The sequence below is a fragment of the Culex quinquefasciatus genome, chromosome 1 (genome assembly GCF_015732765.1).
Source record: "Culex quinquefasciatus strain JHB chromosome 1, VPISU_Cqui_1.0_pri_paternal, whole genome shotgun sequence".
Classification (NCBI taxonomy): Eukaryota; Metazoa; Arthropoda; class Insecta; order Diptera; family Culicidae; genus Culex; species Culex quinquefasciatus.
The window spans coordinates 90,791,060-90,816,479 of NC_051861.1; the positions used below are offsets into that span (position 1 = coordinate 90,791,060).

Consider the following 25,420-nt stretch of genomic DNA (forward strand, 5'->3'; position numbering starts at 1 on the left):
ACTTCAACAAAAACAAATTACTGAAATTACTGTACAGTTCAATTTTGTATTTTTTTGTTTGTATGAAACTTTGTTCGTAGATTCCTTGTGTTCAAACGTAAAAAAAAAAATTGTTTGAGTTTTTAACTAGATTTTAACCACGATTTTAACAAACAAACTACTGTCGAAATGTCCATTCCCACGGAGGAACCTTCCGCTTCGGGAAATTTTAGATTGATACCCTAGACCAATTTTTATGTCAAAAGTTCAAGTCTTGAGTCTTTTAAAGTTCCAACAAACAAAATTTACATATTTTGCTTATAATATATAATATGTATATTATGGTGTTTTTGAATACTTGTGACTGTTTGAAAAACTTCCAATAAGGCCGTTGCAAATATTCGCAATTCGCAATTGCAATTTTCAGTGTAAGAACGGGCCTTGACCGATCTTATGCACTAGGTTCCCGACGAACACGCACTGCCCTTACACCTACATCTCACCCTTGCTCTGAGTCAGTACGAGCAGCACGCTAGAACACGCTTTGAGTGTTCGTGCCAGGCATGCACACCTTCTTTTCCGGTTACGCATTTTAACTCGGCCGTGGTACATTACGTAGGGTTTGATGTAAGTATAAGCGCCTAACCATTTAAAGTGTGCCTATCAACTTTCATTAAAGCAAACACTGTTTTATATTTAGTTTGAATTCAAAAACTAGTTGTTATTTTACTGTGTATTGTTTTCTCCTGAAATCATTCCTAGTGTTGAGTCGTGTTTATATGTTGCTATTTCTTTTGTCGCGGTGTTTTGTTACAATTTTTGGTCCTAAGCATTTTATAAAAGTTTTTCAAAAGTACAATAGTAATGTTTCTGTTGATTCTTTGATCATTCCAAAATTGAGTAGGGCTCAAACCTCACTTGTTTTAAAGAAAAGGGTGAAGATTGAAAACAATGGACAGTGAAAGAAATATATTATTGAAGAATCAATAGTAAAAGAAAGATAGTAATTAATGAAGTAGATAAAGAAATAAACAATAGTTAATAAATAGAGGCAACAAACAAGCTTAGATTGTATAAGGGCAATTTATAGGGCAGATGAAAAATTATTCAAATAGATAAATAAAGATAAACAAAATTCACATCGCTACCAAATTAAGGGAAAACAGACAGTTTGTTACAGGAGCATCAATTGTAAATAGAGTGGAAAAGCGTTGAGAAATAAGAGAATCAAGGAAATAAAATCGAAAACAAATGGACGATAATAAACAGAAGGCGTGTTAGAGAATCAGTGAAACATAATAAACAGAATATAGATGGTAGATAGAGAGCCTGGAGCCTATTAGAGGACGGACATTCAAACTAAAGCACCAATCGAAGCACGAAAACTCTCAAACGGAGGTACCAATCGAGCAAAAGACAAAGGATTTTGCTCGATAGGCACCTCCGCTTGACAGCCTCCGCGCCTCGATTGGCACTTCAGGCCTGAGATGTCCGTTCTCTAACAAGCTCCAGGCTCTCTAATGGTAGATAAAAACGGAAAGAAGAGAAACCCCGTTATGCGATGTTTCAGGTACATCCACAGCAGTTGACTCAACATACTGCGAATCAAAACAATACCGTCTACAATCACAAATTACTTCCTTCCCACATTGTCGCGCCCTTTCTTTTAGCCGTCTCGACTCTGACCCGCGGTGGTCAAAGGTTTACGATCCGTTTCCACAGGCCACCAGCTAGGTCATCATGAAAACCAAGCCAACGTGGAGGTAAGAAAATAGGACACTCGCAAGGAACCAGAGCTATACTGTTCTGATCAAGATAATTGGATGATCTAACAGAACTACGGATGTAGTTAGTTACGCTCCTTCCAGGATGTTCCTTACGTGGACGTCAACCGAAGAGCACACAACAAGGTCAGTGCCATTGCATGCTCTTAGGTATCAATCCTTGGCCTGCAATAAGGCCGTTGCAAATATTCCCCAAAAATTAAAATTTTAATTTTTATATTTTTTTTATTCCCCCCCCCCCCCCATCGACTTCAAAAAAAAAAAAATTGGCATGGAAAAAAAAAATTATTGACCATTAAAAAAACATCAGAAGTGTAACCCGACAACTCACCCTCGAGTCCGGCATCTTGAGCAGCCGCGTCATCACCAGCAGCAGCAGCGACGTCCACGCGTCCCGGTGCGGTTCGCTCTGCAGCGACAGGAAGTAATCCAACGCCTCGGTACAGACGGCAATCAGCCGCTTCTCGATGTCCTGCCAGTCGCGGCGCCGGCTCTCGTCGCTGTACATCTTGAACAGGATGCGCAGCACACGCAAGGATTGCGTTTCCTGCTTCAGCAGGTTCGGCTTGAGCGAACCCTTGAAGCCGGCCTTCCACAGGACGTTGCGCTGGTCGTGGTTCGAGTTGAACTTTTTCGCAAAGCGATGACTTTGCAGCAGACAGTCGATGAGTTGCAGGAGGTGGGGCGTGTTCAGGTAGCTGTACATGCCCTGCTCTTCGCGTTGACACTCTTCGGTGGAGAGCGAGTGGTTCAGGACGGAGGACGGGGGTTGGAGCTGTTGGTTGAGCCGTTGAGGTGTTGTGGGAGAGTTCGGCGGCGGCTTGGGCCAGGGTTTCGGCGTCTTCTTTGCGGGATGTGGCGGGGAAGAAGATGATGTTGTCGATGGTTTGGATCAGCTCGAGCTGGACGACGCACTTGATAAGGAGGTTCGAGAAGAGGGTGGCCGTTTGGTTGAGTTCGGGGTTTGAGGGTTGGGTCGTCCAGTTGGTTGAAGACGGAGTGCTGGGACGGGGATCGCTTGAGGATGCCGTGCCGGGGTAGGTCTCCGTTTTGCGGGTAGCTCGCGCTGTGGGTCATGCTTTGGGGGTTCGGGTCGGGCTTCCAGTAGAGCAGTTCTTCCGGTAACGTGCTGTTGAAGATGTCCAGCATGCACTGGCAGGTCTTGTCCCAGGTGTCTTCGTTGAACTTGAGTCCGTTCGAGATGACCAGGTTCTCCAAGCAGTTGGTGCCGGATCGGGCGAGCTGCTCGTTGTTTTGCTGCACGCACCAGTGCAGTTGACAGTACAGATCTTTGAGCAGCATCGGTCCGAGGATGTCAAAGTATTGGGTGAAGACATCGATGATCGCGTACAGCGCGTGGTTGCACGTCGTCGTCATCCATTCCGCTTTTTCGGTGTGGTGTTCGGGGAGTTTCATGTTGTCAAAGATTCGGAACAGAATGTTGAACAGGTCACGCCACCAGTTGGGTTTGTACGCATCGCCGTGTGTTTTGACGATTTCGAAGAGGACCGTGAGTCCGCGGGTACGCACATCCAGCTTGCAGCGGTTCACAACGCAGGACAGCGAGAACAGCATCGGGAACCAGCCCCGAACCCAAACGCGATCCTCCTCCGAAACGGACACATCGTTTTCCATGCCGGCGTGTTCGGCAAACAGATTTGGGGCGTCGTTGACGCAAAGAGCGCACGTCCGCACAAGGCGAATCGCTTCCATGCTCGTGTCGGGGAACTTGGCGTTGCAGGCAAACTCCGACAGACACTTGACCGCGTCCTGGAATGAATCGATCATGATGTGAAACTGCGACTGGTACAAATCGGTGATGATCTTCCCCGTCGTCTGGAAGGCCAACTCGACGATCGCTTCGTCTGTGTCGCCGGCAGCCAGATGGAACACCGAGAAGATGTTCTTCCAGCCGGATTTGATGTTGTGGGCTTGCGAGTTGACCATCTGGGCCACGCACCGACAGACCATGTCCCGGATTGCCGGCGAGCAGTTCTTTTTCATGATGTGCTCGAACGGACGCAGGAAATCCTTTTGGAAGCGGAAGTTGGTGAACTCGCCTTTTTCGATGAATTTCATCGAAAGTTGCCTCAAGCTGTCAAGCGCAAAGAAGGCAATTTCCTCGTTGGTGTTGCAACCGACCGCGTTGAAGTGCTCGCCCAAGATCTGCCAGATTCGGGACCACTGCAACCGGATGCGGCCCATGTTGTAGTAGGAAATTTCGACAATCTTCTGCAGGGAGAACATTCGCGGCTGAGGTCGCGTCAGTTCGTCCAGCGAAACTTGGCACAGTGCTTTAACAAAGTCAACGATGGCGTCCCCATCGAGGCGAATTGATCCGGTGAAGATCCGATCGACTGCTACGACGATGCTCTGCGAGCTGGTTTCTCCGATGTGTTCCTTGGCTGAGGGATCCAACGCGTCACGGTGGGACGCTGGGCCGGAGAGGAATTCTGGCCGGACGCCGGTACCGATGCGCTGGGCGAGTTCGAGGTGCGAGATGCACTTGACAATGTCCAACCAGCTGGAGCCGAGATAGTTTCCGTCGGTGTGCGCCACCATGATTAGGGTTTTGATGGTGTCAATGTTTTTGGCCTTCATCTCGTTGATCGGTGAGTTGGCGGTAAGGAGGGTGAAGCGAGCCAGCGCCTGGACGTAAGCGTCCCGTTCCAGCGTCATGTGGAAGATGCACGCGATCCGGACGGCGCAGCGGATTCCGTCCAGGCAGAGACTGGCGATTTCCGGATCGTCACAGTCTTGCAGACCGACGGAGAACGTCGCCAGGAAGCTGGTCCAGGCCATTTTGAACATTGGCCGGACATGCTCGAGGTGTTTGGCGGAGGTAAAGACGCCTTCACGTGCGACACCGACTCCATCAGGTTCTTGGCCGTCGTGGACAGCGCCTCCATCTCGACGTTCCACAACAGTTTGCGCTTCTTTTCGTTCACGATGATCTGCTTGCCTTGCGGTTTGCTCGCGACCGTGTTCTTCATCTTAATCTCATGCCCGGCAATTTCGTCGTAAATCTGCGACAAATATTCCTCCGGCAGGTCCTTGTTGTCGCTGATGCCGCGATTCATCTTGATGTACTGTTCCTTGGTCATCTTGTGCTTGACCTGGGGCGAGTGCAGATCCGTCGTCAGCATAATCACCGAAAAGGCCAGCACGTAGACGGTGTCGGCGGATGCGAATAGGGTGTTGTTCGGGTTGCAGTCGCAATATCTGCTCGCAAACTTTTCCATCAACCGATCGATCTTTGCGCCTCGCCGGGCAGACGGAACCCTTCCAAAAGTACCGCAACGCGGCCACAATGTCCAGCTCGGCAAAGTTCATAGCATCGATATAGGCGCACATCACAGCCTTGCTTTGTTCGTCGTTATCCCCCAGGTAGTCCCCGACCTGGGTCTTGTCCAGCCGTTCGTCCTCGTGCAGCCACTTGGCCACGTCCTCGCAGCTCGTCCCCAACATGCCACGTTCCTGCAGGAACTGCATTCCCTTCTTCGGTTTGCGGTTGAACATGTCAATCCCCGTTTCCATCACCTCCTTGCGCTGCTTGCGTTCCTCAAGCTCCTCCGGAAGATCCAACACTTCCCGATTCCCACCGGACGTATTCGTACTACCGACCGAGTTCATGCTGATCGTCGACCCACCGTGACTCTTCAACGGCTCGTGCACTTCGTCCGGAGATTTCGGATTCGTCGCAACGGCCGGTGGATCGCCCAAACTGGTTTGCGAGTTTGGATTCGCGTACAGATCCTTACTCCACTCGACCATGCACTTCAGGATCGACACCAGACACTCCAGCCCGCGGATTCGCATCGACTTTTCCTGGTTCACCGATGTGCCCAGCTCGAGCGCCTGCCGACCCTGAGCAATCTTACTCAGATCGTTGACGAGCCGTTCAAAAAGATTCGCCGCCGAAAAGTCACAGTCGTAGTTTACGTAAATGTCCACCACGCTCTGTGCGTCCGCACAGATCCGGGTCAGCGCCTGAATCACCATCCACTTGTGCTCAAACGAGGAACTGGGCGCCTCCAGAATGTTCAGGAAGATCTCCTTGAAGAACACCTCGATCTGCTTCTTGAGGTGCATTTTAAAGTTGGACAGCAGGGCCACGAAGATCGAAAGGGACAGTTCGAACACTTCCGGGACGGAACTTCCGCCGTTTTTGGACAGCGCCACGCACAGGTACTGCTTGATGGCCATGATGAACATTTCGTTCGAGCGAAAGACGGGGCCGGCATTCTGGAGAATCGACAGTAGCAGATGAAGCGAGAGGATCTTCGATCGCAACTCGTGCGACTTTGGATCCGGATGCCCTTCGGGGAGAGGTTTCATGGAGAGTTTGCACAGCGCACGGAACACCAGGAAGGCGTCCTTTTGCAAGATGTGGGTAAACTTAGCCGTCACGATGCTGTCGTTTTCGCTCGTCACTTCCATGCTCTCCTGGGAGGGTACCCGCGCGATCGAGGTACTGTCCGTGCCCCCGTTGGACACCCCACCGATGCTGCCCGTTTCGGCGTCCCCGGACTCCCCGGTACTCTTAGTGCTCAGCTCGTCCACGGCCGACGCCGCAGCCGCTATCACATTGTCCACGATCTCGTCGACGATTCCACGCACCATGTCGTAGTCGGGGTGCTTTTCCTCCGCCGGGGGAGTCACCGGAACTACCGCCGTCGTCGTCGCTGCGTTTGATCCCATCTCATACGCTTGATTCTCCATCCGGGTGAAGATCACGTTCAACATCTGCGTCAACGTCGCCCGTGCCGTCGTCTGGTTGATCAAGTTCTTGCTGGACAGATAGATGTCGTAGCAGGTCCGCACGCCCTGCAGCACCGTGCCCTCGTGCACCTCGACATGCTGCGACGTGACCACCGTCAGCAACGCCTTAATGATCTGCAACTGCACGCCCTCGTCCGTCTGCGGTCCCATGAAGCAGTTGCAGATCGTCGTCACGATCCGATCGATCAGGAACTTGCCCGGGTTCGCCGAGTCCGGAATGTTCCCCGTCAGGTGGCCGTACGCGATCAGCTTTTGCAGGCAGTCGAGCGCCGTCACGACGATCCGCGGCGTCTTGCTTTGGCACGCCAACTCGAACGGCAAAAAGTACTTCTCCGCGTTGACAATGTTGGCCGAGTCGTTCTTGGGCAGCGGCAGGGCCGCCGACGGAACCGGCACCTCGCCATTGTGCTCCACCTGGCCGGCCTCCTTCAGCTCCTCCCGGATGTCCTCTGAAAATGAACAAAAAAAAAATTAGCGTCTCACACTCAATAACAAGTTCATCAAAGTGCCATTACAAGGCGGAACGTATTCCCGTCACGTGCGAGCGCGCCCAACGGAAACACGTGGACATCAAGAGTGGAAGTCATCGATTTTTCAGACCGAGTCCTTCTTCTCCCATCACACTTCCCTCCTTTTTTCCCCATTTGTAGAAACACACATTGAAGTGTGGTGCTGTAATCGTACTTCCGATGGCATGCATGTTTCAACCCAACAACGTAAGAGGTTTTGACGCGAGAGCAGCAAAATACGAAACGAAGAAAGGAAACCTTTCATGCGAAGGTGAAACGCGCATACGGACGAAGCTCTTGGAAATAGAACGTAGGTGCATTGGAGAGTAGCTCTCGATTAATGGCAGGCTTTTGAGTGGCCTAATTAAATTTCGTGAAATTCAATTATTTTCTGAAATTTGATTCAATTCTACTTTGAAATTCCTAGCTAAAATCTTTAAAAATAAATCAAATTTTCCAATGCATCAACATTGAGCAAATCAAATGAAACACGCTGAGCAGAGAAGATTGATCACGGTCACCGGCTGAGCGGTTGCGATGCGACCAAGCGTGTCGGAGAAATAAAGGTGTCATAAAATGTTTTACACTTTGTACGAAACGACACGGTGGCGGAGGGGGTTTCTACCAATATGCAATGATGTGTTTGAAAATCCAAAAGTCTTTTGCAAATTCCAGATTTTTAAATTTAAATTCTTAGATTTTAAATTCTTAAATTCTTAAATTTTAAATTCTGAAATTCTGAAATTCTTAAATTTGAAATTTGAAATTTGAAATTCTTAAATTTAAATTCTAAAATTCTAAAATTCTTAAATTCTTAAATTTAAATTTAAAATTTAAAATTTAAAATTTAAAATTCTAAATTTAAAATTTTAAATTCTAAAATTTAAAATTTAAAATTTAAATTCTAAAATTCTAAAATTCTAAAATTCTAAAATTCTAAAATTCTAAAATTCTAAAATTTAAATTCTTAAATTCTTAAATTTAAATTCTTAAATTTAAATTTTAAATTCTTAAATTCTTAAATTCTTAAATTCTTAAATTCTTAAATTCTTAAATTTTAAATTCTTAAATTTAAATTTAAATTCTTAAATTTAAATTCTTAAATTCTTAAATTCTTAAATTTAAATTTAAATTCTTAAATTCTTAAATTTAAATTTAAATTTCTTAAATTTTAAATTTAAATTTTTAAATTTAAATTCTTAAATTTTAAATTCTTAAATTCTAAATTCTAAATTCTTAAATTTTAAATTCGAGCTCAAATTTTAAATCTTAAATTTAAATTTTTAAATTTAAATTCTTAAATTTAAATTTAAATTTTAAATTTAAATTTAAATTCTTAAATTCTTAAATTTAAATTTAAATTCTTAAATTCTTAAATTCTAAATTTTTAAATTCTAAATTCTAAATTTTAAATTTAAATTTTAAATTCTAAATTTTAAATTCTAAATTTAAATTCTTAAATTTATTCTTAAATTTAAATTCTTAAATTTTAAATTCTTAAATTCTTAAATTCTAAATTTAAATTCTAAATTCTTAAATTTTAAATTCTTAAATTTAAATTTAAATTTAAATTCTAAATTCTTAAATTTGACTTAAATTCTTAAATTCTTAAATTCTAAATTCTAAATTTTAAATTTTAAATTCTTAAATTTTAAATTTAAATTTAAATTCTTAAATTTAAATTCTTAAATTCTTAAATTCTTAAATTCTTAAATTCTCAAATTTAAATTCTTAAATTTTTTGAATTGCTCAATCTTTCAATTTAAATTCCACCACCATCTTAGATTACAAAAAAACTTAGAGTTGTTTTGGAGTAATATTTTAGGTTAGAAATCCAAATTTTGATAAACATAAAAATCGTGATTCGATTATCCGGATTGAATTTTGCGAGGATTGAATAATCGAGTTCAAATTGTTTTGAAATTTCTCGAATCTCTGCATTTTTCAATTTAGAATTTCTTAAATTTATTTGAATTTTATTTTTCTGTATTTTAAAGTTTATGACTTAACCCAAAGATTAAAAAATATAATTAAAACAACTGCAATTTAAAATTTCTTTTTTTCAAATGTTGAAACCATGGTTCTAAATTTCAAATTTTATACTTTTTTATCTTTAGAAACATCATTACTGGTATGTTCCTCTCAAAAGTTTCTTTTCGTTTTACGGAGCAAGGTGGGGGACGCGGCCTCAAGTCAGTCCAAGTCCGGTTTCTGTGGAAAAAGGGTAGTGGCCGAACTAGTATTGCATACAAAATGAACACCACCGGAAGATATGGATCGGGAGGGGGAGGTGAAAGAAAATTAGTGTTGATGTGAGTAGTAAGAACTTGGATGATTTGAGCAGTTACGGTAATCTAAGTTTAACACTGAATAAAGAAAATCTGAAATTGTGATTCAAAGTAAGAAGGCCCGGAATAAATTAAATTATTAGTTAATTAAATAAGAAAATGTAACTAATCGGAGATCTATACAAAAGAAACCTATGATGAATTCCAAATTTAAAGGATTCGCAATTCGCAATTTTCAGTGTAAGAACGGGCCTTGACCGATCTTATGCACCAGGTTCCCGACGAACACGCACTGCCCTTACACCTACATCTCACCCTTGCTCTGAGTCAGTACGAGCAACACGCTAGAACACGCTTTGAGTGTTCGTGCCAGGCATGCACACCTTCTTTTCCGGTTACGCTTTTTAACTCGGCCGGGGGTGGTACATTACGTAGGGTTTGATGTAAGTATAAGCGCCTAACCATTTATAGTGTGCCTATCAACTTTCATAAAGCAAAACTGTTATATTTTTAGTTTGAATTCAAAAACTAATTGTTATTTACTGTGTATTGTTTTCTCCTGAACTCTTCCCTATTGTTGAGTCGTGTTTATCTGTTGCTATTTCTTTTGTCGCGGTGTTTTGTTACAATATTTTGGTCCCAAGCATTTTATAAAAGTTTTTCAAAAGTACAATAGTAATATTTGCGTTAATCCTTTAATCATTTCATAAATTGAGTCAGGCTCGAACCTCACTTGTTTAAGAAAGGTGAAGTTTCAAAACAATGGACAGTGAAAGAAATATACTATGTAAAGAATCAATAGTAAAAGAAAGATAGTAATTTATGAAGAAGATAAAGAAATTAACAATAGTTAATAAATAGAGGTAACAAACATGCTTAGATTGTATTGAGGGCAATTTACAGGGAAGATGAGAAATTATTGAAATAGATAAATAAAGAAAAGGCACATGATAAACAAAATTGACATCGCTGCCAAATTAAGGAAAGCAGACAGTTTGTTGCAGCAGCATCAATTAGTAAAATAGAGTGGAAAAGCGTTGAGAAGTAAGAGAATCAAATAAGTAAAATCGAAATCAAAAGGAGAATAGTAAACAAAAGCCGTTTAAGAAAATCAGTGAAACAAAATAAACAGATGATAGATGGTAGCTGGAAATGGAAAAGAGAGAGGAAACCCCGTTCTGCAACATTCAGGTACATCCACAGCAGTTGACTCAACATACTGCGAATCTAAACAATACCGTCTACAATCACAACAAACTTCCCTTTCCCACATTGGCGCGCCCCTTTCTTCTAGCCGTCTCGACTCTGACCCTCGCTGGTCAAAGGTTTACGATCCGTTTCCACAGGCCACCAGCTAGGTCATCATGAAAACCAAGCCAACGGGAGGTAAGAAAATAGGACACTTGCAAGGAACCAGAGCTATACTGTCCTGATCAAGAAAGATCTAACAGGACTACGGACGTAGTCAGTGACGCTCCTTCCAGGATGTTCCTCGCCTGAGCGTCAACTGAAGAGATATCATCAGAATCATTCGCACTTGGCCTGCAATTCCAAATTTAAAGGAAATAAAAATACTAGAGAAAAAAGATGAAAACCAACTGCCGACCTGTCACGTCCGTCAATAGTCTTGTCGTACATTACAACTAGAAACAGATCTGCCAATGAAATGTTACACTTCGTTCAAATCAACTAATCATTTAAGTCCAATTATCTACGGAAAACTATCTAACTTTAATCAACAACCTAAACTAAACTGTCTGAAAGTAAATTTAATCTCAAATCCCCGAATGTTTTATTATAACGCCAAATAAGGTAAAGGATCTTGTTTTTAAACCAGTCTTGCCGCTTCCAAAAACCAATAAACATAAATGAACAGTTCATAAGTTGAACACTAGTAATTAAGACGACTATTTCATGCCATTCATTTCATTAGGGCATAGAGCTTTGCAAACAAGAGTGCATCTCTATTATACCTTATGTAAACTGTCATTTGAGTGAAGGAGACACACTCTGTTCACAAAACCCATGCGCCCATTTGAAATGTTAGGCTCCATTTGATCGTCAAGGCTCCAGTAGACCCTCGATTCGCAACAATGGTCGATACAACCATAATCCGAAACCGTTAGTTCAACAGATTAACGAATTTTGTCCGATATCATCGCACTATTGATTGACTGAGACTCTATGGAAATTTTGACATATCAAAATGCTACGTAATAATATTTTTTAAAATAAATTTCAAAATCTATTCTATCCTACAATGCCTAGAAGAGGCCTCTGTTTCTGTTGTGAGTAAGCGCTGATTTCAGAGTTCATTTTTCAATTTAAAAGGGTGGAGACGACTAATTTGCTTCATGAACTCCTACTCGGCCTTGGGACCACCTCTTACACTGATGGCTCCTAGCTAGGAATTAAACCTAGACACAGCGTCGAGGCCCGTCGCATGGCAAAATGTTGGCTGGGGGAAGTGATATTATCACGAAATTTTATTTTAAAGCCAACATTGCTAACGGCGTCGAGGTCCTTACTCATGCCCAAGGGGTATGTTCCTCTCAAAAGTTGGCATCATATCTTTCAATTAATGAAAATATTTGTTTTTCAAATATTTTGTGATTTTCCAATATGTGATAAACAAAATTATTTTCTTCCAGAGCCAAAAACTCAATCAGTTTGACTGAAAGTGGAAAATTAACATTGTAAATCACTTTTAAGCAATTCTCCACCAAAACCGGAAATAGATTTTATTTATATATTTTAATTAGGCTCTAACTTTGTGGGAGCTTTCCCTATGATCGAAGTAGCCATTTTGTATTCAAAAATCTGTAGGTTTTGGAATTATTTGATCGATTTGTTGTCTTCGGCAAAATTTAAGGTATTAATGAGGGCTTTTCAAAACAAAATAGGAGCATAGAAAAAAATTCCGATATTTTATGAAATTTTTTTCACATTTTTCACACAAAAAAAATAATTCATAAACCCCGCAATTTTTAATTTTTGATTTTTTTTCATGTGTTTTACGGGACAACAACAGCAACATTTGAGCCGCAGAGAAGTATGGAGAACAAAATTGCCACCGAGTTATTATCTATTGAAAAAAAAAATAAATTCGTCGATTTGAAATGTTAGTCTTGAATATTGAATATTTGGCATTCGAAAATGTGGGAATGTTTGGATTAGACTAAAAAAACTTAAATTTTCTTTATTCATGTATTTCAGCAACCAGAGGTCCAATCTAAAATGTATCTTAGGCAATTTTATTGGTATTTTTTGGATCTTATTGAAAAACATATTTTTAGGAATATACAATCCTGCTGTTTATTCGACCGAAATAATATTTTTAGGTTAGGTTTGCTTCGGTTTGTTGAATCAAAACACTTGTATGTTCTCTTCATACAAGTGTTTTGATTCCCAAACAGACCGAAAGCCAAAACCTAACCTAAAAGGAATATACAATACAAAAATCGAAAAACGCGAATTTTCAAGCTTTAAATGGCGAAAACGGCATACTTTATCAAAAAGTCTGTAAAGCATATTTTGATTTTACATTAAAAACTGAAGTCAAAAAATTGTGTAACTAATTTGAATCGGAACACGGCGGAAAAATTGTTTTCTAAAAGTTACGGTTTTTGTCTCGTAAAATATTTATATTTAAAAAATTCAAAACTTAAAAATATAGGAGTTTTGGAAAATTTATTTGTTGTAGAAGAAGGTTATAATATTATATTATTATTATTATTACTAAATTATTTAATTTTTACTCATAAACACCTAAAAGTTTGCCGAAGACACCATATCAATCAGAAAATTCCTTCAAAAGCTACAGATTTTTGAACATTTACGTACCTATTTTTGTATGAACAGTTGTCAAAACTTGTTTGGAGACTTTTATGAGTGAATCAATGACACAAAATAACTTCTTTGGTCTTTAGGAAGGCCACCACTAAGTTTGAGCCAAATCAAAAGAATGCAAAAAGTGAAAATGGTGAAATGAAATGATAGACATTTTTTATTGGTAAAATGTTACATTTGAGCTCTTTTGCGACGTTTGACGATAATTCAAAATAAAGTTTAAACACCTTTTAAATTTCTGTATTCCTATTTTTAAAGGTTATTTCCGTGAAATGTTATTTTTTTAAGTTATGGTCACCCAAAAATTTAAGTCTTGCCATGATTCTGCCAAATTAACAATTCTTGCAATATTATTTGTATTTTTCATTCCCAATTAAAAAAAAAAAAAAACTACGCCGTTTAAAAATATTTTTTCTATGCTTAGTTCTCACACTTTTGTCTTCCAATTATTTCAGTATCCATCCCATGGTTGAAATCTTTTCTACGACACCCGTTTGACTGTTGTTGACCTTCCGCACAATCCTTTCCATTCAATATTGACCCACTTATTTTATTTTGTCGAATCAATCGATTGTATTTCGATAAACTGAAAGCCTTGTTCAGTGCTTGGAACAAAATTAACCAAAAGTCAAGTGCTAGTTTATATCACTCACTACGATGACTCTCCGCGGAAATCACAATCAATTTCACAACCGATCAGCATGTTGCGCTTCGCCACTTATCATCCACAAGCAGCCAGCGCACCCTAATCAAGATTTATGCCCTATTATACTGAACGACGACGAGGAACACAATTAGAAACTAAACCAGTCTTGCTTTTCTTTCCACTCGTGACTGAATTCGAGTTCTTATCAAAGTTATCAAATCCCCCAACTGTAATTCACTCGTTGGTTTTTCGCACTCTGTAGACGATGGTTTCAGAGAAGTGAATCACTGCTCCGCTAGTTGCAATGCAACTGAGCGGCAATCTTTCGACGTCCAGCGAGCGATTTACTTTTCCAAAAGGCAATTATTGCCTCACACCACCAACTTCTTCACTTCCTTCCATGGTCAGCGTCCTCTGCTCAGAGTGGCGACTTGACGTAACATTTCGCCACCTGGCTTAGCACAGATGGGGCCACCACCCCGGAAAAAGGGAAATTCAATACAAAACATATGCTGGGACCCGTCCTCGAGGACGTCCAATTCTTCGTCAACACAAAAACCTCCCGTAGGGACAGTGACGAGGGAAAAGTGGAGCAAAAATCGATAACCCCTATCATTGGCCAGTCAATTATTCAGGAAGCCGCGACGATGCCCCACTTATGCGCGGGGCGGCCTTCGGAACAACGGTGACTCACCAAGTGCCGCATCGCAGGCCCGCTTCAGCTGCGAGTGGTGGGACCGCTTGATGTCCTTATCGCCGAGGATCTTCTCCAGCGCCCGCACGATAAACATTTCCTTCGTTTTGCTGTTGCTGGTTCCGCCGCTCGAGGAAGAGGGGGTGGTCGGGGTGGCCACCGGAGTCGTGCTGCTGTTGCTGCTGGTCGTCGTCGGCGTTCCGCTCGTGGCTAATGTTGGCATACTTTACGGTGACTACTCGCTGTTATCAGTGTCTCTTTTGGATTTGGCCCAAGGGCCTAGGCCCGCGGTCCCCGCCGGATGTTATCACTGCGAAAACCTCCAACCCTCGCAGTCCAACCGAGGGCCATTTCACAAAACTTTTTCTCTATAAACCCTCAAAGAATAAAAACACACTTAAAAGGTCTCCTCCCCCAGCTCCCCTTCGGGGACCACCCAGGTGTTCACCGTGTGACACGGTACCCCGCGGCGGGGCGGAGGACAAGTGGAGACGTCGTGGGGACGAAACGAAAAAAAGATTCTCACTGCAAATTCTTCGATAAGGAAAAGTCACAAATTGAACACTTTGCGACGCGTCCGGGACCGAACGTGGCCGTGAAACCGCGCACCGGATTGTCCGCTACCGGAGACACGCTATTCCGGACCGATTCCGAGGGTTTTACGGTGCGAAAATAAAGATTTTGTACGTTTTTTCCGACTTTTCGTTCCCGACGACGATTTGCTGATGACTTGGGCACGTAGAAGCAATTTGACAGTTTGATGACGTTTTTCATTCGCTCTCTCTCTCGCGTTCGGAAATTTTAGTACAAAAGTGCATCGGCGTGCGGGGTGTGCTAAATTGATAACTAACAAAAGTATTCGAAAAACCAAATTTAATTTTGGCTGGTACACATTTTATTTTTGCAATTGGGTCCTAAAATGAAGCTTAGATTGCTGATATTATTGTTTACAGCTATAAAGCTTATTATTCTGAGTACAATGACCCTTCGTACGACCACAAAGAGTTTAAAATTGATTTTTAAATCAATTTCGAAAAATTAACCTCGCGGTCTTTCTTGACAGAAAAGCTCCTACTTGACAGCTCGTTCCAAGGGAACCATAGTTGATCCATCGAAAAAAATGTTGTCTTGTCAAAATTTATTTTTGCATAGGGCTTTAGTACCCAATTCCGTCGTGAAACTACTTAATTTTCCTGTCATTCTTGAACGACGAAATAGCCTACTTTTCTGTACCAAAAATAACAGAATCGAATAGCAACACTTTTCAAAATAAATGCTTTCAATCAGTATGTGTTTTTTGGAATTGCAAAAAAACGTTAGAGTGGAACTCGTTGTAGGCTTGATTTTTTCAGTATTCGTATTTATCCAACTCGGCGAACCTCGTTGGATAAATGTATGACTCGTGCTGAAAAATCCTCTTGCAACTTGTTGCATAAACTACTATTTGCTTTTGTTTTTCAAAGATGACCCGAAAAATAAGGGAACGAAATTTTTTTCAAAACTTCAAAATTGCATTTTTGAAATTTTCGATGTTAAGTCGATGTTCTGTGGTTTAGTATTGCAAAAAGTTTTGCTAATTTTTTTGTTTTCGTCAAATCTTACTAGTGAGCTAGTAAATGCTCGTAATTTCAATTGTTTTCACAAGGTGAAGCAATTTTAATATTTCGTAAACAAAACTGAAATTTTGTTCAGTAAAACACATTTTCCTGATAATTATAACGAAATTTTTTTAAGCAAATATAAAAAAAATCAAATGAAATTATAAAATTATAAAATTATAAAATTATAAAATCATAAAATTATAAAATTATAAAACTATAAAATTATAAAATTATAAAATTATAAAATTATAAAATTATAAAATTATAAAATTATAAAATTATAAAATTATAAAATTATAAAATTATAAAATTATAAAATTATAAAACTATAAAATTATAAAATTATAAAATTAAAAAATTATAAAATTATAAAATTATAAAATTATAAAATTATAAAATTATAAAATTATAAAAACATAAAATAATAAAACTATAAAATTTGAATTAAATTTAAAATTCTGTATGTTTTAATTTATTTTTTCTTGTACTAAAATTCAAAACAACTTTCAAACTCGCTGGGCATCAGCGGCTGTCAAACAAACGTCAACATCGAATTCCCAAATTCCCATCATTCGACGGTTCGTCGCTGTTCGATCGCCGTCAGGTTAGGTGTGCGTCGTGTTTGTGCAGGTGAAAATTACCTGATTATCATTGTAAAAGTGTTAGAAAGTGTTTAAATTTTATCAAAAGCAGCAGTGTGATATCTGTGTAACCGAATTCACCAATAATCGCCAAGGTGAGCACCGAATTTGGGGTAGTTTTTCGGGATTGAAAAGTAGGGTTTTCTGCAAGCCGACTGGGAAAATTCATCATGGCGGACGGCAGCGGCCGGAACGGTCAAAATCCATAAGTTTTATTTTTTTATTTTTTTTTTTTGCTGAAAATGGAAAGGGGTCTAGTTGGCAGCTGCTTGATTAGTTTACAGAAGTTTAGCCAGTTCATAATTTGGGTTTTCATTTAATTCCAGATGAGTCTGCTTCCGGAGGAGGATCTCAACGCGTATATCATGCAGACCCGCGGCGGCGCTCCCGGAGATATCCTCGGGGACAATCCGCCCCTCGGGCAGCTGAACAACGTGCAGCACAAGCGGCCCCGTGGACCGAAGAAGGGAGCGGCCACGGCTGGCAAACAGCAAGACTCGCTACCCATTGAGGAAGCGCTCAAGACGGAACTGACCGGTTCGAACAGCATGAAGACGCCGATTTCGGTGCTGCAGGAACTGCTGAGTCGCCGTGGCATTACGCCTCAGTACGACCTGATGCAGGTCGAGGGCGCCGTCCACGAGCCGACGTTCCGCTACCGGGTTTCGTACCAGGACAAGGACGCCATGGGAACGGGCAAGTCCAAGAAGGAGGCCAAACATGCCGCGGCGAAAGCGCTGATCGACAAGCTGACCGGATGCTCCTTCGGCGACACACCGGTGGGCGGGGTGAGCGTCAAGAGCGAGTGAGTATTATTTTTTGAATATTTTTGACATAACCGGAAAGCATCTCAAGGGTGTTTGGAAAACCAGTTTAGCTGAAAAAATATCTTAAGTCGACGTACCTACTTGAATTTCACGTCTGTGTTTGGGAAGTGCAAATTCAGGATCTAAGTATTTTAGGTACTTGAAGTTCACGGCCGTGATAGGGAAGCATTGCAATTTTTTTTATTCAACAGATTCATGGAATCTTTCAAAACATAAAAAAATATTAGTTTTAATAGCTTCCTAAAAACAGCACACTAAAAACGAATAATGTATTTATTTTGATACATCAAACATTCAATATAACAAATAGTCTTGATTCCAAAATTTTACAAATATCGAAATTTGGAAAATTTTCAGTTTTTGTTTTTTACTTGTTTTTTAATACCCCTGACTCAAGGCGGTTTCAAAAACACCCAAAAAGCAATAAAAACTGGAAATATGGTTTATTGGACCTTTAAAAAAAAAAACTCCAGATATGTTTATTGGACCTTCTTAAAAAGACTCTACAAATGTTTCATTTTTAACATTTGAAATTGGAAAATTAGTTGCTAAGATATTGGCAATAGAAAGTGTGGGAATGTTTGGATGAGATTTAAAAAAAACTTCAATTTTCTTGTTTCCTTTTTTTTATTCACTGTATTTCAGCAACCAGAGGTCCAATCTTCAATGTTTCTTTGGAAATTTTATTGGAAATTTTCTGACTTATTTTCAGGAATGAACACTGTTTAAAAAAAAATGAAATACAGGAATTTTTCAGTTAAAATTAAACTTTGAGTAACTAAATTTTAATAACCGTACACTTTTAAGTATTTTTGATTGCAAATTTGATTTTACACCGAAAAGTGAAGTCAAACTTATTTTTTTACTAAAATTTCTATTTTTTTTTATCAAAAAACTTAACTTAAATCGGCGGCAAAATTTTACGCCATATTTCTCTATGACTCAAAAATTTGATTTTTCAAATATCAAAAAATCTTATACATATTTTTGTTCACTTTTTGAAAAACATTTTATCATCTGTGCTTTTTTATTTTCTGAATAGTTCTTATTACAACTACAACTTTGAATATTTAAGTATCATTTTGTAAGGAAAGCTGCCAAAATTGTATGGAGCCTTGGGTAAACCAATTACACAAAATGGTTTCTTTGGTTATAGATAAGGACCCCACAAAGTTTGAACCAAATAAAAAATATAAATAAAATCAATTTCCGGGTTTGGTGTAGAATGGGTGGGGACATTTCGCCGAATGGGACGTTTCGCCGAAAAGGAAAAGAAATGAAAAAAAATATAAAAAGGACAACAAATGATTAAACTATTAAACTTACTCCAGGATAACTCAGCGGAACAGTTGTCAATAAGGAAGACTACTTTGTTTATGCAAACTTTTGCGACAAAAATGAAAAATTATATAAAAAGTATGAAAACGAATATATCATATCTAATACGATTTGGCAAAAAAACTTTTCATAGAATCATTAATAGTTTTGTTACATTTTTGTGTGTTTTTCCATTCTTTAAAACATGAGCAGTTCTTATCATACTTCTTAATGCAAAATTGAATGACTAGAAAAAGTTTCTGAAAATTGTCTGTTCTTTTAAAATCAATATTGTTTTTTTTTGTGTTTTCACATACTTAAAAAAAAGAGCAGTTCTTTTGATGGTTTAAGTGTAGTTGTCAGTCTAGATCAGAACATGTTTGGAAAACATCAATTCTTTGAGACATCTTTATCTTTCTAAACATTTTTGTTTGTGTTGTTCCATTCTTTAAAGCATGAGCAGTTCTTATCATAGTATTCAATTTGAAATTTTATGACTTCAATAAAAAAGTTTCTCAAATTGTCTACTCTTTTAAAATTAATAATGTTTTGCTTCCACATTCTGTTAAAAAAGAGGAGTTACTTTGATGGTTTTTCAAGCGAAGTTAACTTTCTTGAACATGTTTTTGAATTTCTTTAAAACATGAGCAGTTCTTTAAAAAATCTGACTTCAATATACATGTCTGTGGAAAAATTATACACTGTTTAAAAAAAAATTGTTTCACTCTTTTTCAAACAAATAATTTTGAATATTGTCTAACAAAACTATTCTAAAAGTTTTTGTCCCTACAGTAATCTTGTCTTTGTTAAACTTGTTGTAACTATGGATGTAATTCTTTCTTACTAAGCATTAAGCAGTAAAAACAACAACAAAAAAACTAAAAAGAGCAGTTTTAAAATACATGAAATTAAAAACACTTTCTCTCAAATAGCATAAGAGACCATCTCTCAACCATTTATACAATGTCGAAATCTTAACAAAAAACAACCCCACACACCCCTCAGCGTCTACGTGATTTTGGATGACCCCAGCCAGTACCTAAAAAATCGGCGAAATGTCCATTCGGCGAAACGACTTTCGGCGAAACGTACCATTCGGCAAAACGACCTTCGGCGAAACGACATTCGGTGAAATGTACCTGATCCGTGTAGAATTCCCAGTGTTGCGATTTTGAGCGCTCATCCGCTCATGAGCGAGCATTTTTCGCTCATTCGTGAGGAGGAGCGCGACGCGAGCTAACTCACGTTTGCTCGTGCTCGTGTTTGCTCATTTATTTTATGAGCGAAAATGCTCATTGCTCGCGCTAATTTTTGCTCATTGAGCAAAATGAGCGGTATTTTTTACCTGTAACGGGTAAACGTTAATAACTTTTTTTCAGCCGAGCTTAGAGGTTGTTTTTTTTTTAAATGGAGGCTTGAATAGGCTAATCTTAATAATATTGGATGAATATACAAAACATATTTTTTTGTTTTGAAACTTGTTTTAAAGTCAGAGTTAAGTTGTTACATTAGGATCTGTACACAGCAAAACCATAGAAATATTACATCTGGGAAGGGGTACGTCTTTTATGTTAGAAAATGCGTAATTTTACTTCTGAAAATGTGTAATTTTATCACTTTTCTGGTGTAATGCAACTTTTTCAGTCTAAATCGAGGTAAAATCATAACATTGAAGAGGTAATTTTCAACCTTACAAAATTACACCTTCCAAATGTACACTTTTTTTTACTGTGTAGAAATAATTCGATTAATAAAAAAGTTGATAAGAGAGTGACACGTGAAAGTGAACTATTTAATAAAGCTGAAAAGTATCTTTTAAGGAACACAAATATTTTTTCTTGGTAAAACGTTTAGTCATGTTTCAATTCCTGGGCACCTCACCTTGTTTAGTCAATTATTTGTAAATAATTTTGCATAATAAATGTCAAATCTGTGTCTGAGATAATTTTCACATCAATTATCTTATTTATATGCTGGAGTCGATCCAAAAAAATAAATGAGAAATGAGCGTGCTCACAAGTAAAAACATGTTTTAATATAAGAAAAATCGATTACCATCCTATTTACAGCTTATTTAAGCCCTAACAATTCCATTCCTTGACAGTTTACTCTAAATTTGAAAGTGAAATAAGCTAAAAAAGTGTCTGGGATTCTTAGCAAATTAAGACACCTTAATTGCGAGTCAGCCATTTTTCATTTATCGGGAATTTGATCAAAACTAGTTTTCTAAATTATCAAACTCTGAAAAAAATAGTAAAGTTTCATTGTTAATTTAATTTTAGTTAACCGCGGTAAATTTTCTTGAAATATTTCGAATTTACTAAAATCCACCAAAGCATTTACCATTACCACATTGATCACACAAAAAACTGTGGTAGAAAAGTATCCCCCGCAATCCACCGCGATCAATGTTTGACAGTTCGACGCCAACGAATGATCTCAAGAAAATTTACTGCGGTTAACCAAAATTAAATTACCAATGAAACTTTTATGAGTTCATGTCCCTTTTTCGCGATGAAATTATCTTCAAAAGTGGCAATCCAATTGGCCTGTGCCAGATTCATCAACAATACTAAAAATCTACCTGATTTGCTGATGAGCGCTCATTGAGCGCGAGCGCATGCGATGAGCATGAGCGAGCACGAGCTGAGTCATGCTCTGAGCGAGCACGGCTGGCTTGCTCGCTCATTCGCAACCCTGAGAATTCCTCACAAGAGTAATTTTCCGTCAACTCATCGAAGTATTAGACTACGACAAACAAACAAACAAACTCGCATACAAATAAACTTTTTGACAGTTTGGCAGCTTGCCTGCATTTGTTTGCAGAAACGTCAGCCTGAGCCTGCATACATTTCTAGCAAAACAATGCAAAAGTTTCTAGCATTGGGTTTGTAAACAAAAAGTGTCTCCGGCTCACGCTAGAGGATGTTTGGCATTTTGGCTTTGTTTGCGAGTTTACGAGTTTTGCAAACTGTCAAACAAAAGTGCGAGATTGTTTGTTTGCCATAGTCTAATACCTACTTCAGGCGAAATCGGAAAAAGTTGCCCCAATACCTCTTTGATTTGCGAAACGTTGTCCCAAGGGGTAATTTTAGTCCCTGATTACGAATTCTAGTGCCATTTTTTGAACATTTGAAAATACGTGTTTTTAAATAATTTGCAGCCTGAAGCTAGATTTGATGGCGTACTCAAGGTTACAAAAATAAGTTTGAAAAACCATTGCCATATTTTTTGTTACTTATAACTGTGTGGCAAGTCATTAGTAAGAAGTAATTTTTTTTTTGAAAATTGGCAAACTAAATTTAGCTCAGATCTACCCATAAATGATAGGTCATTTCGAATAGCCTTTGATATATTGTACGAATTGCGAAGACTGAGTTGAAATTTATGAGAGATTACATTGCTGAGCAATTCTCTACGAAATCGGTCTTTTTCTTCAATTTTAATTTTTGTATTTTTTAATCCGACTGAAACTTTTTTTGTGCCTTCGGTATGCCCAAAGAAGCCATTTTGCATCATTAGTTTGTCCATATAATTTTCCATACAAATTTGGCAGCTGTCCATACAAAAATGATGTATGAAAATTCAAAAATCTGTATCTTTTGAAGAGTTTTTGATCGATTTGGTGTCTTCGGCAAAGTTGTAGGTATGGATAAGGACTAGACTGAAAAAATGATACACGGTAAGAATTTTTGGCTATTTTTTATTTTCTTTTGTCACTAAAACTTGATTTGCAAAAACACTATTTTTATTTTTTTATATGTTTTAGAGGACATCAAATGCCAACTTTTCAGAAATTTCAGGTTGTGCAAAAATTTGAGCGAGTTATGAATTTTAATCAATACGGATTTTCAAAAATCGAAATTGGTCGCATTTTTAACTTCATTTTTCGATGTAAAATCAAATTTGCAATCAAGTACTTTAGTGAAATTTTGATAAAGTGCACCGTTTTCAAGTTATAGCCATATTTAAGTGACTTTTTGAAAATAGTCGCAGTTTTCATTTTAAATTAGTGCACATGTTTGCCCAGTTTTGAAAAAATATTTTTGAAAAGCTGAGAAAATTCTCTATATTTTGCTTATTCGGACTTTGTTGATACGACCTTTAGTCGCTGAGATATTGCAATGCAAAGGTTTAAAAACAGGAAAATTGATGTTTTCTAAGTTTCACCCAAACAACCCACCATTTTCTATCGTCAATATCTCAGCAACTAATGGTCCGATTTTCAATGTTAATATAAAAATTGTGAAATTTTCCGATCTTTTCGAAAAATATTTTCAAAATTTTCAAATCAAGACTAACATTTTAAAAGGGCGTAATATTGAATGTTTGGCCTTTTGAAATGTTAGTCTTGATTTGAAAATTCCGAAAATATTTTTTTCGAAAAGATCGGAAAATTTCACAAATGTTTCATATATTAACATTGAAAATCGGACCATTAGTTGCTAAGATATTGACGATAGAAAATGGAGGGTTGTTTGGGTGAGACTTAGAAAACATCAATTTTCCTGTTTTTAAACCTTTGCATTGCAATATCTCAGCAACTAAAGGTCGTATCAACAAAGTCCGAATAAGCAAAATATAGAGAATTTTCTCAGCTTTTCAAAAATATTTTTTTCAAAACTGGACAAACATGTGCACTAATTTTAAAAAATGAAAAACTGCGACTATTTTCAAAAAAGTCACTTAAATATGGCTATAACTTGAAAACGGTGCACTTTATCAAAATTTCACTAAAGTACTTTTTGATTGCAAATTTAATTTTACATCGAAAATAAAGTTGAAAAATTTTTACGACCAAAATTTCGATTTTTTGAAAAAATCAGTATTGATTAAAAAATTCATAACTCGGTCAATGATTTTTTGCACAACTTGGAAATTTCTGAAAAGTTGGCATTTTATGTCTTCTAAAACATATCAAAAAATAAAAAAAATTAAAAATAGTGTTTTTTTGTAAATCAAGTTTTAGTGATAAAAAGTTAAATAAAAAAATCACCAAATTTTTTTTACCGTGTATTATTTTTTTCCAGTGTAGTCCGTATCCATACCTACAACTTTGCCGAAGACACCAAATCGATCAAAAAATTCCTTCAAAAGATACAGATTTTTGAATTTTCATACATCATTTTTGTATGGACAGCTGCCAAATTTGTATGGAAAATTATATGGACAAACTAATGATGCAAAATGGCTTTTGGGCATACCGAAGGCACCAAAAAGTTTCAGTCGGATTAAAAATACAAAAATCGAATGACCGAAATCCTAGAGAACTGCTCTGCTATTTAAATAGGTATGTGGTTTTACTTAAACTGTTCAATTTTGTCCCCCGTCAGCTCCGAAGCCGGCAGCGGTGACGACGAACCGTCCGGCAACCCGATCGGCTGGCTCCAAGAAATGTGCATGGCCCGCCGCTGGCCACCACCAACGTACGAAACCGAAATGGAGGTGGGCCTGCCCCACGAACGACAGTTCACGATCGCGTGTGCTGTGCTCAAGTACCGCGAGGTCGGCAAGGGCAAGAGCAAGAAGATCGCCAAACGGCAGGCGGCCCAGCGCATGTGGCAGCGGCTGCAGGACCAACCGCTCGAACCGAACCAGATCATCCAGATGCTGGACGAGGAGGGCAACGAGGAGGTGAGTTGGGTTTGTGTAGAGTTTGATTGAGTTGTGGTTTTTGTGAGGAAATTTGCTTCAGAGCTGTGAGATTTGAAAGAATTTTGGAATCTTCCCTTGAAAATGTTTGCAAAAAACTTGGTCGAGCCCTTCAGCTGGAATTCTGTTTTGAAAAGAAAAGACACACACAATTTGTAGTTTCAGGGAAAGATCCCCAAAATTCTTTCAACTCTTCGCGGGCCCCCACTTTGATGAAACAAAAAAAAAAAAAAAAGAAGTAACAAATTGTGTGCCTCTTTGCGCGGTTTCAATTCCAGCTGAAGGCGGCCAGCATCTCCGGACGGTACGCCGGTCTCAAGGATGTGCGCATCCCGAGCCTGACGACGGGCCACGGCCAGAAGGTGTCCCAGTTCCACAAGGCTTTGAAGTCTCGCAGCGGCGAATCTCTACGTAGATTGCAGGTAATTGGACATTTGGGGGACTTTTTTTAAAATTCTTTTGATGATTTCACCCTGCTCTGAGCTGTAAACTTGATTTGTGACGATTGTAACCCATTTTAATATCACACACACAGGCAAAACCTTATCTCGATGAAGCTACCAAGAAGAGAGTTGAAGAATACTTGAAAGCATTTCCGTACCATAATTACAATTAGAAAAGATGGCATTCCTTTTCATTACATTGTGTATTAATGCAAATAAAACTAAATCTGTCGCAAAAACAAACCCGTGTCCACCAAACCGAGGAGCTTTACGAGACCGCTTTTCTGTCGTGCTCGTACTGCAGCCGTCCATTGGGTAGCGTTTTTTGAAAAAGTGGCTCCGCTGCCTTGGACGTAAAACAAAACTCGCAAAATAAAAAGCTCTAGAGCCAGAACAAAGTTGATCAAG

General features: G+C 38.9%; 2 protein-coding genes across 2 annotated transcripts in view; one reads left to right on the forward strand and one right to left on the reverse strand.

Annotated features, from left to right (window-relative positions):
- Positions 1–15,271, reverse strand: part of LOC119770651 (brefeldin A-inhibited guanine nucleotide-exchange protein 2-like) — a 32,511-nt gene extending 17,240 nt beyond the window's left edge. Inside the window, 7 exon segments of the mRNA XM_038265934.1 lie at positions 2,095–2,529; positions 2,531–2,726; positions 2,728–4,612; positions 4,615–5,022; positions 5,025–5,051; positions 5,054–6,994; positions 14,532–15,271. Coding sequence (XP_038121862.1) covers positions 2,095–2,529; positions 2,531–2,726; positions 2,728–4,612; positions 4,615–5,022; positions 5,025–5,051; positions 5,054–6,994; positions 14,532–14,754 — 5,115 coding nt within the window. The 5' untranslated portion in view covers positions 14,755–15,271.
- Positions 15,272–16,696: 1,425 nt separating this feature from the next.
- LOC119765365 (RISC-loading complex subunit tarbp2-like) lies at positions 16,697–25,184 on the forward strand. Its single transcript, XM_038249095.1, has 4 exons — positions 16,697–16,868; positions 17,100–17,578; positions 24,251–24,551; positions 24,848–25,184. The coding sequence occupies exons 2-4, from the start codon at positions 17,100–17,102 to the stop codon at positions 25,019–25,021; spliced, it is 954 nt and encodes a 317-aa protein (XP_038105023.1). The 5' UTR covers positions 16,697–16,868; the 3' UTR covers positions 25,022–25,184.
- Positions 25,185–25,420: the final 236 nt, after the last annotated feature.

Excerpts from the sequence above, each read along its gene's own strand:
- LOC119765365 (XM_038249095.1), top strand. The coding sequence starts at position 17,100 with ATGAGTCTGCTTCCGGAGGAGGATCTCAACGCGTATATCATGCAGACC. Across the intron at positions 17,579-24,250 it reads GGGGTGAGCGTCAAGAGCGA|CTCCGAAGCCGGCAGCGGTG; the intron begins GTGAGTATTATT and ends GTCCCCCGTCAG. Across the intron at positions 24,552-24,847 it reads ACGAGGAGGGCAACGAGGAG|CTGAAGGCGGCCAGCATCTC; the intron begins GTGAGTTGGGTT and ends TTTCAATTCCAG.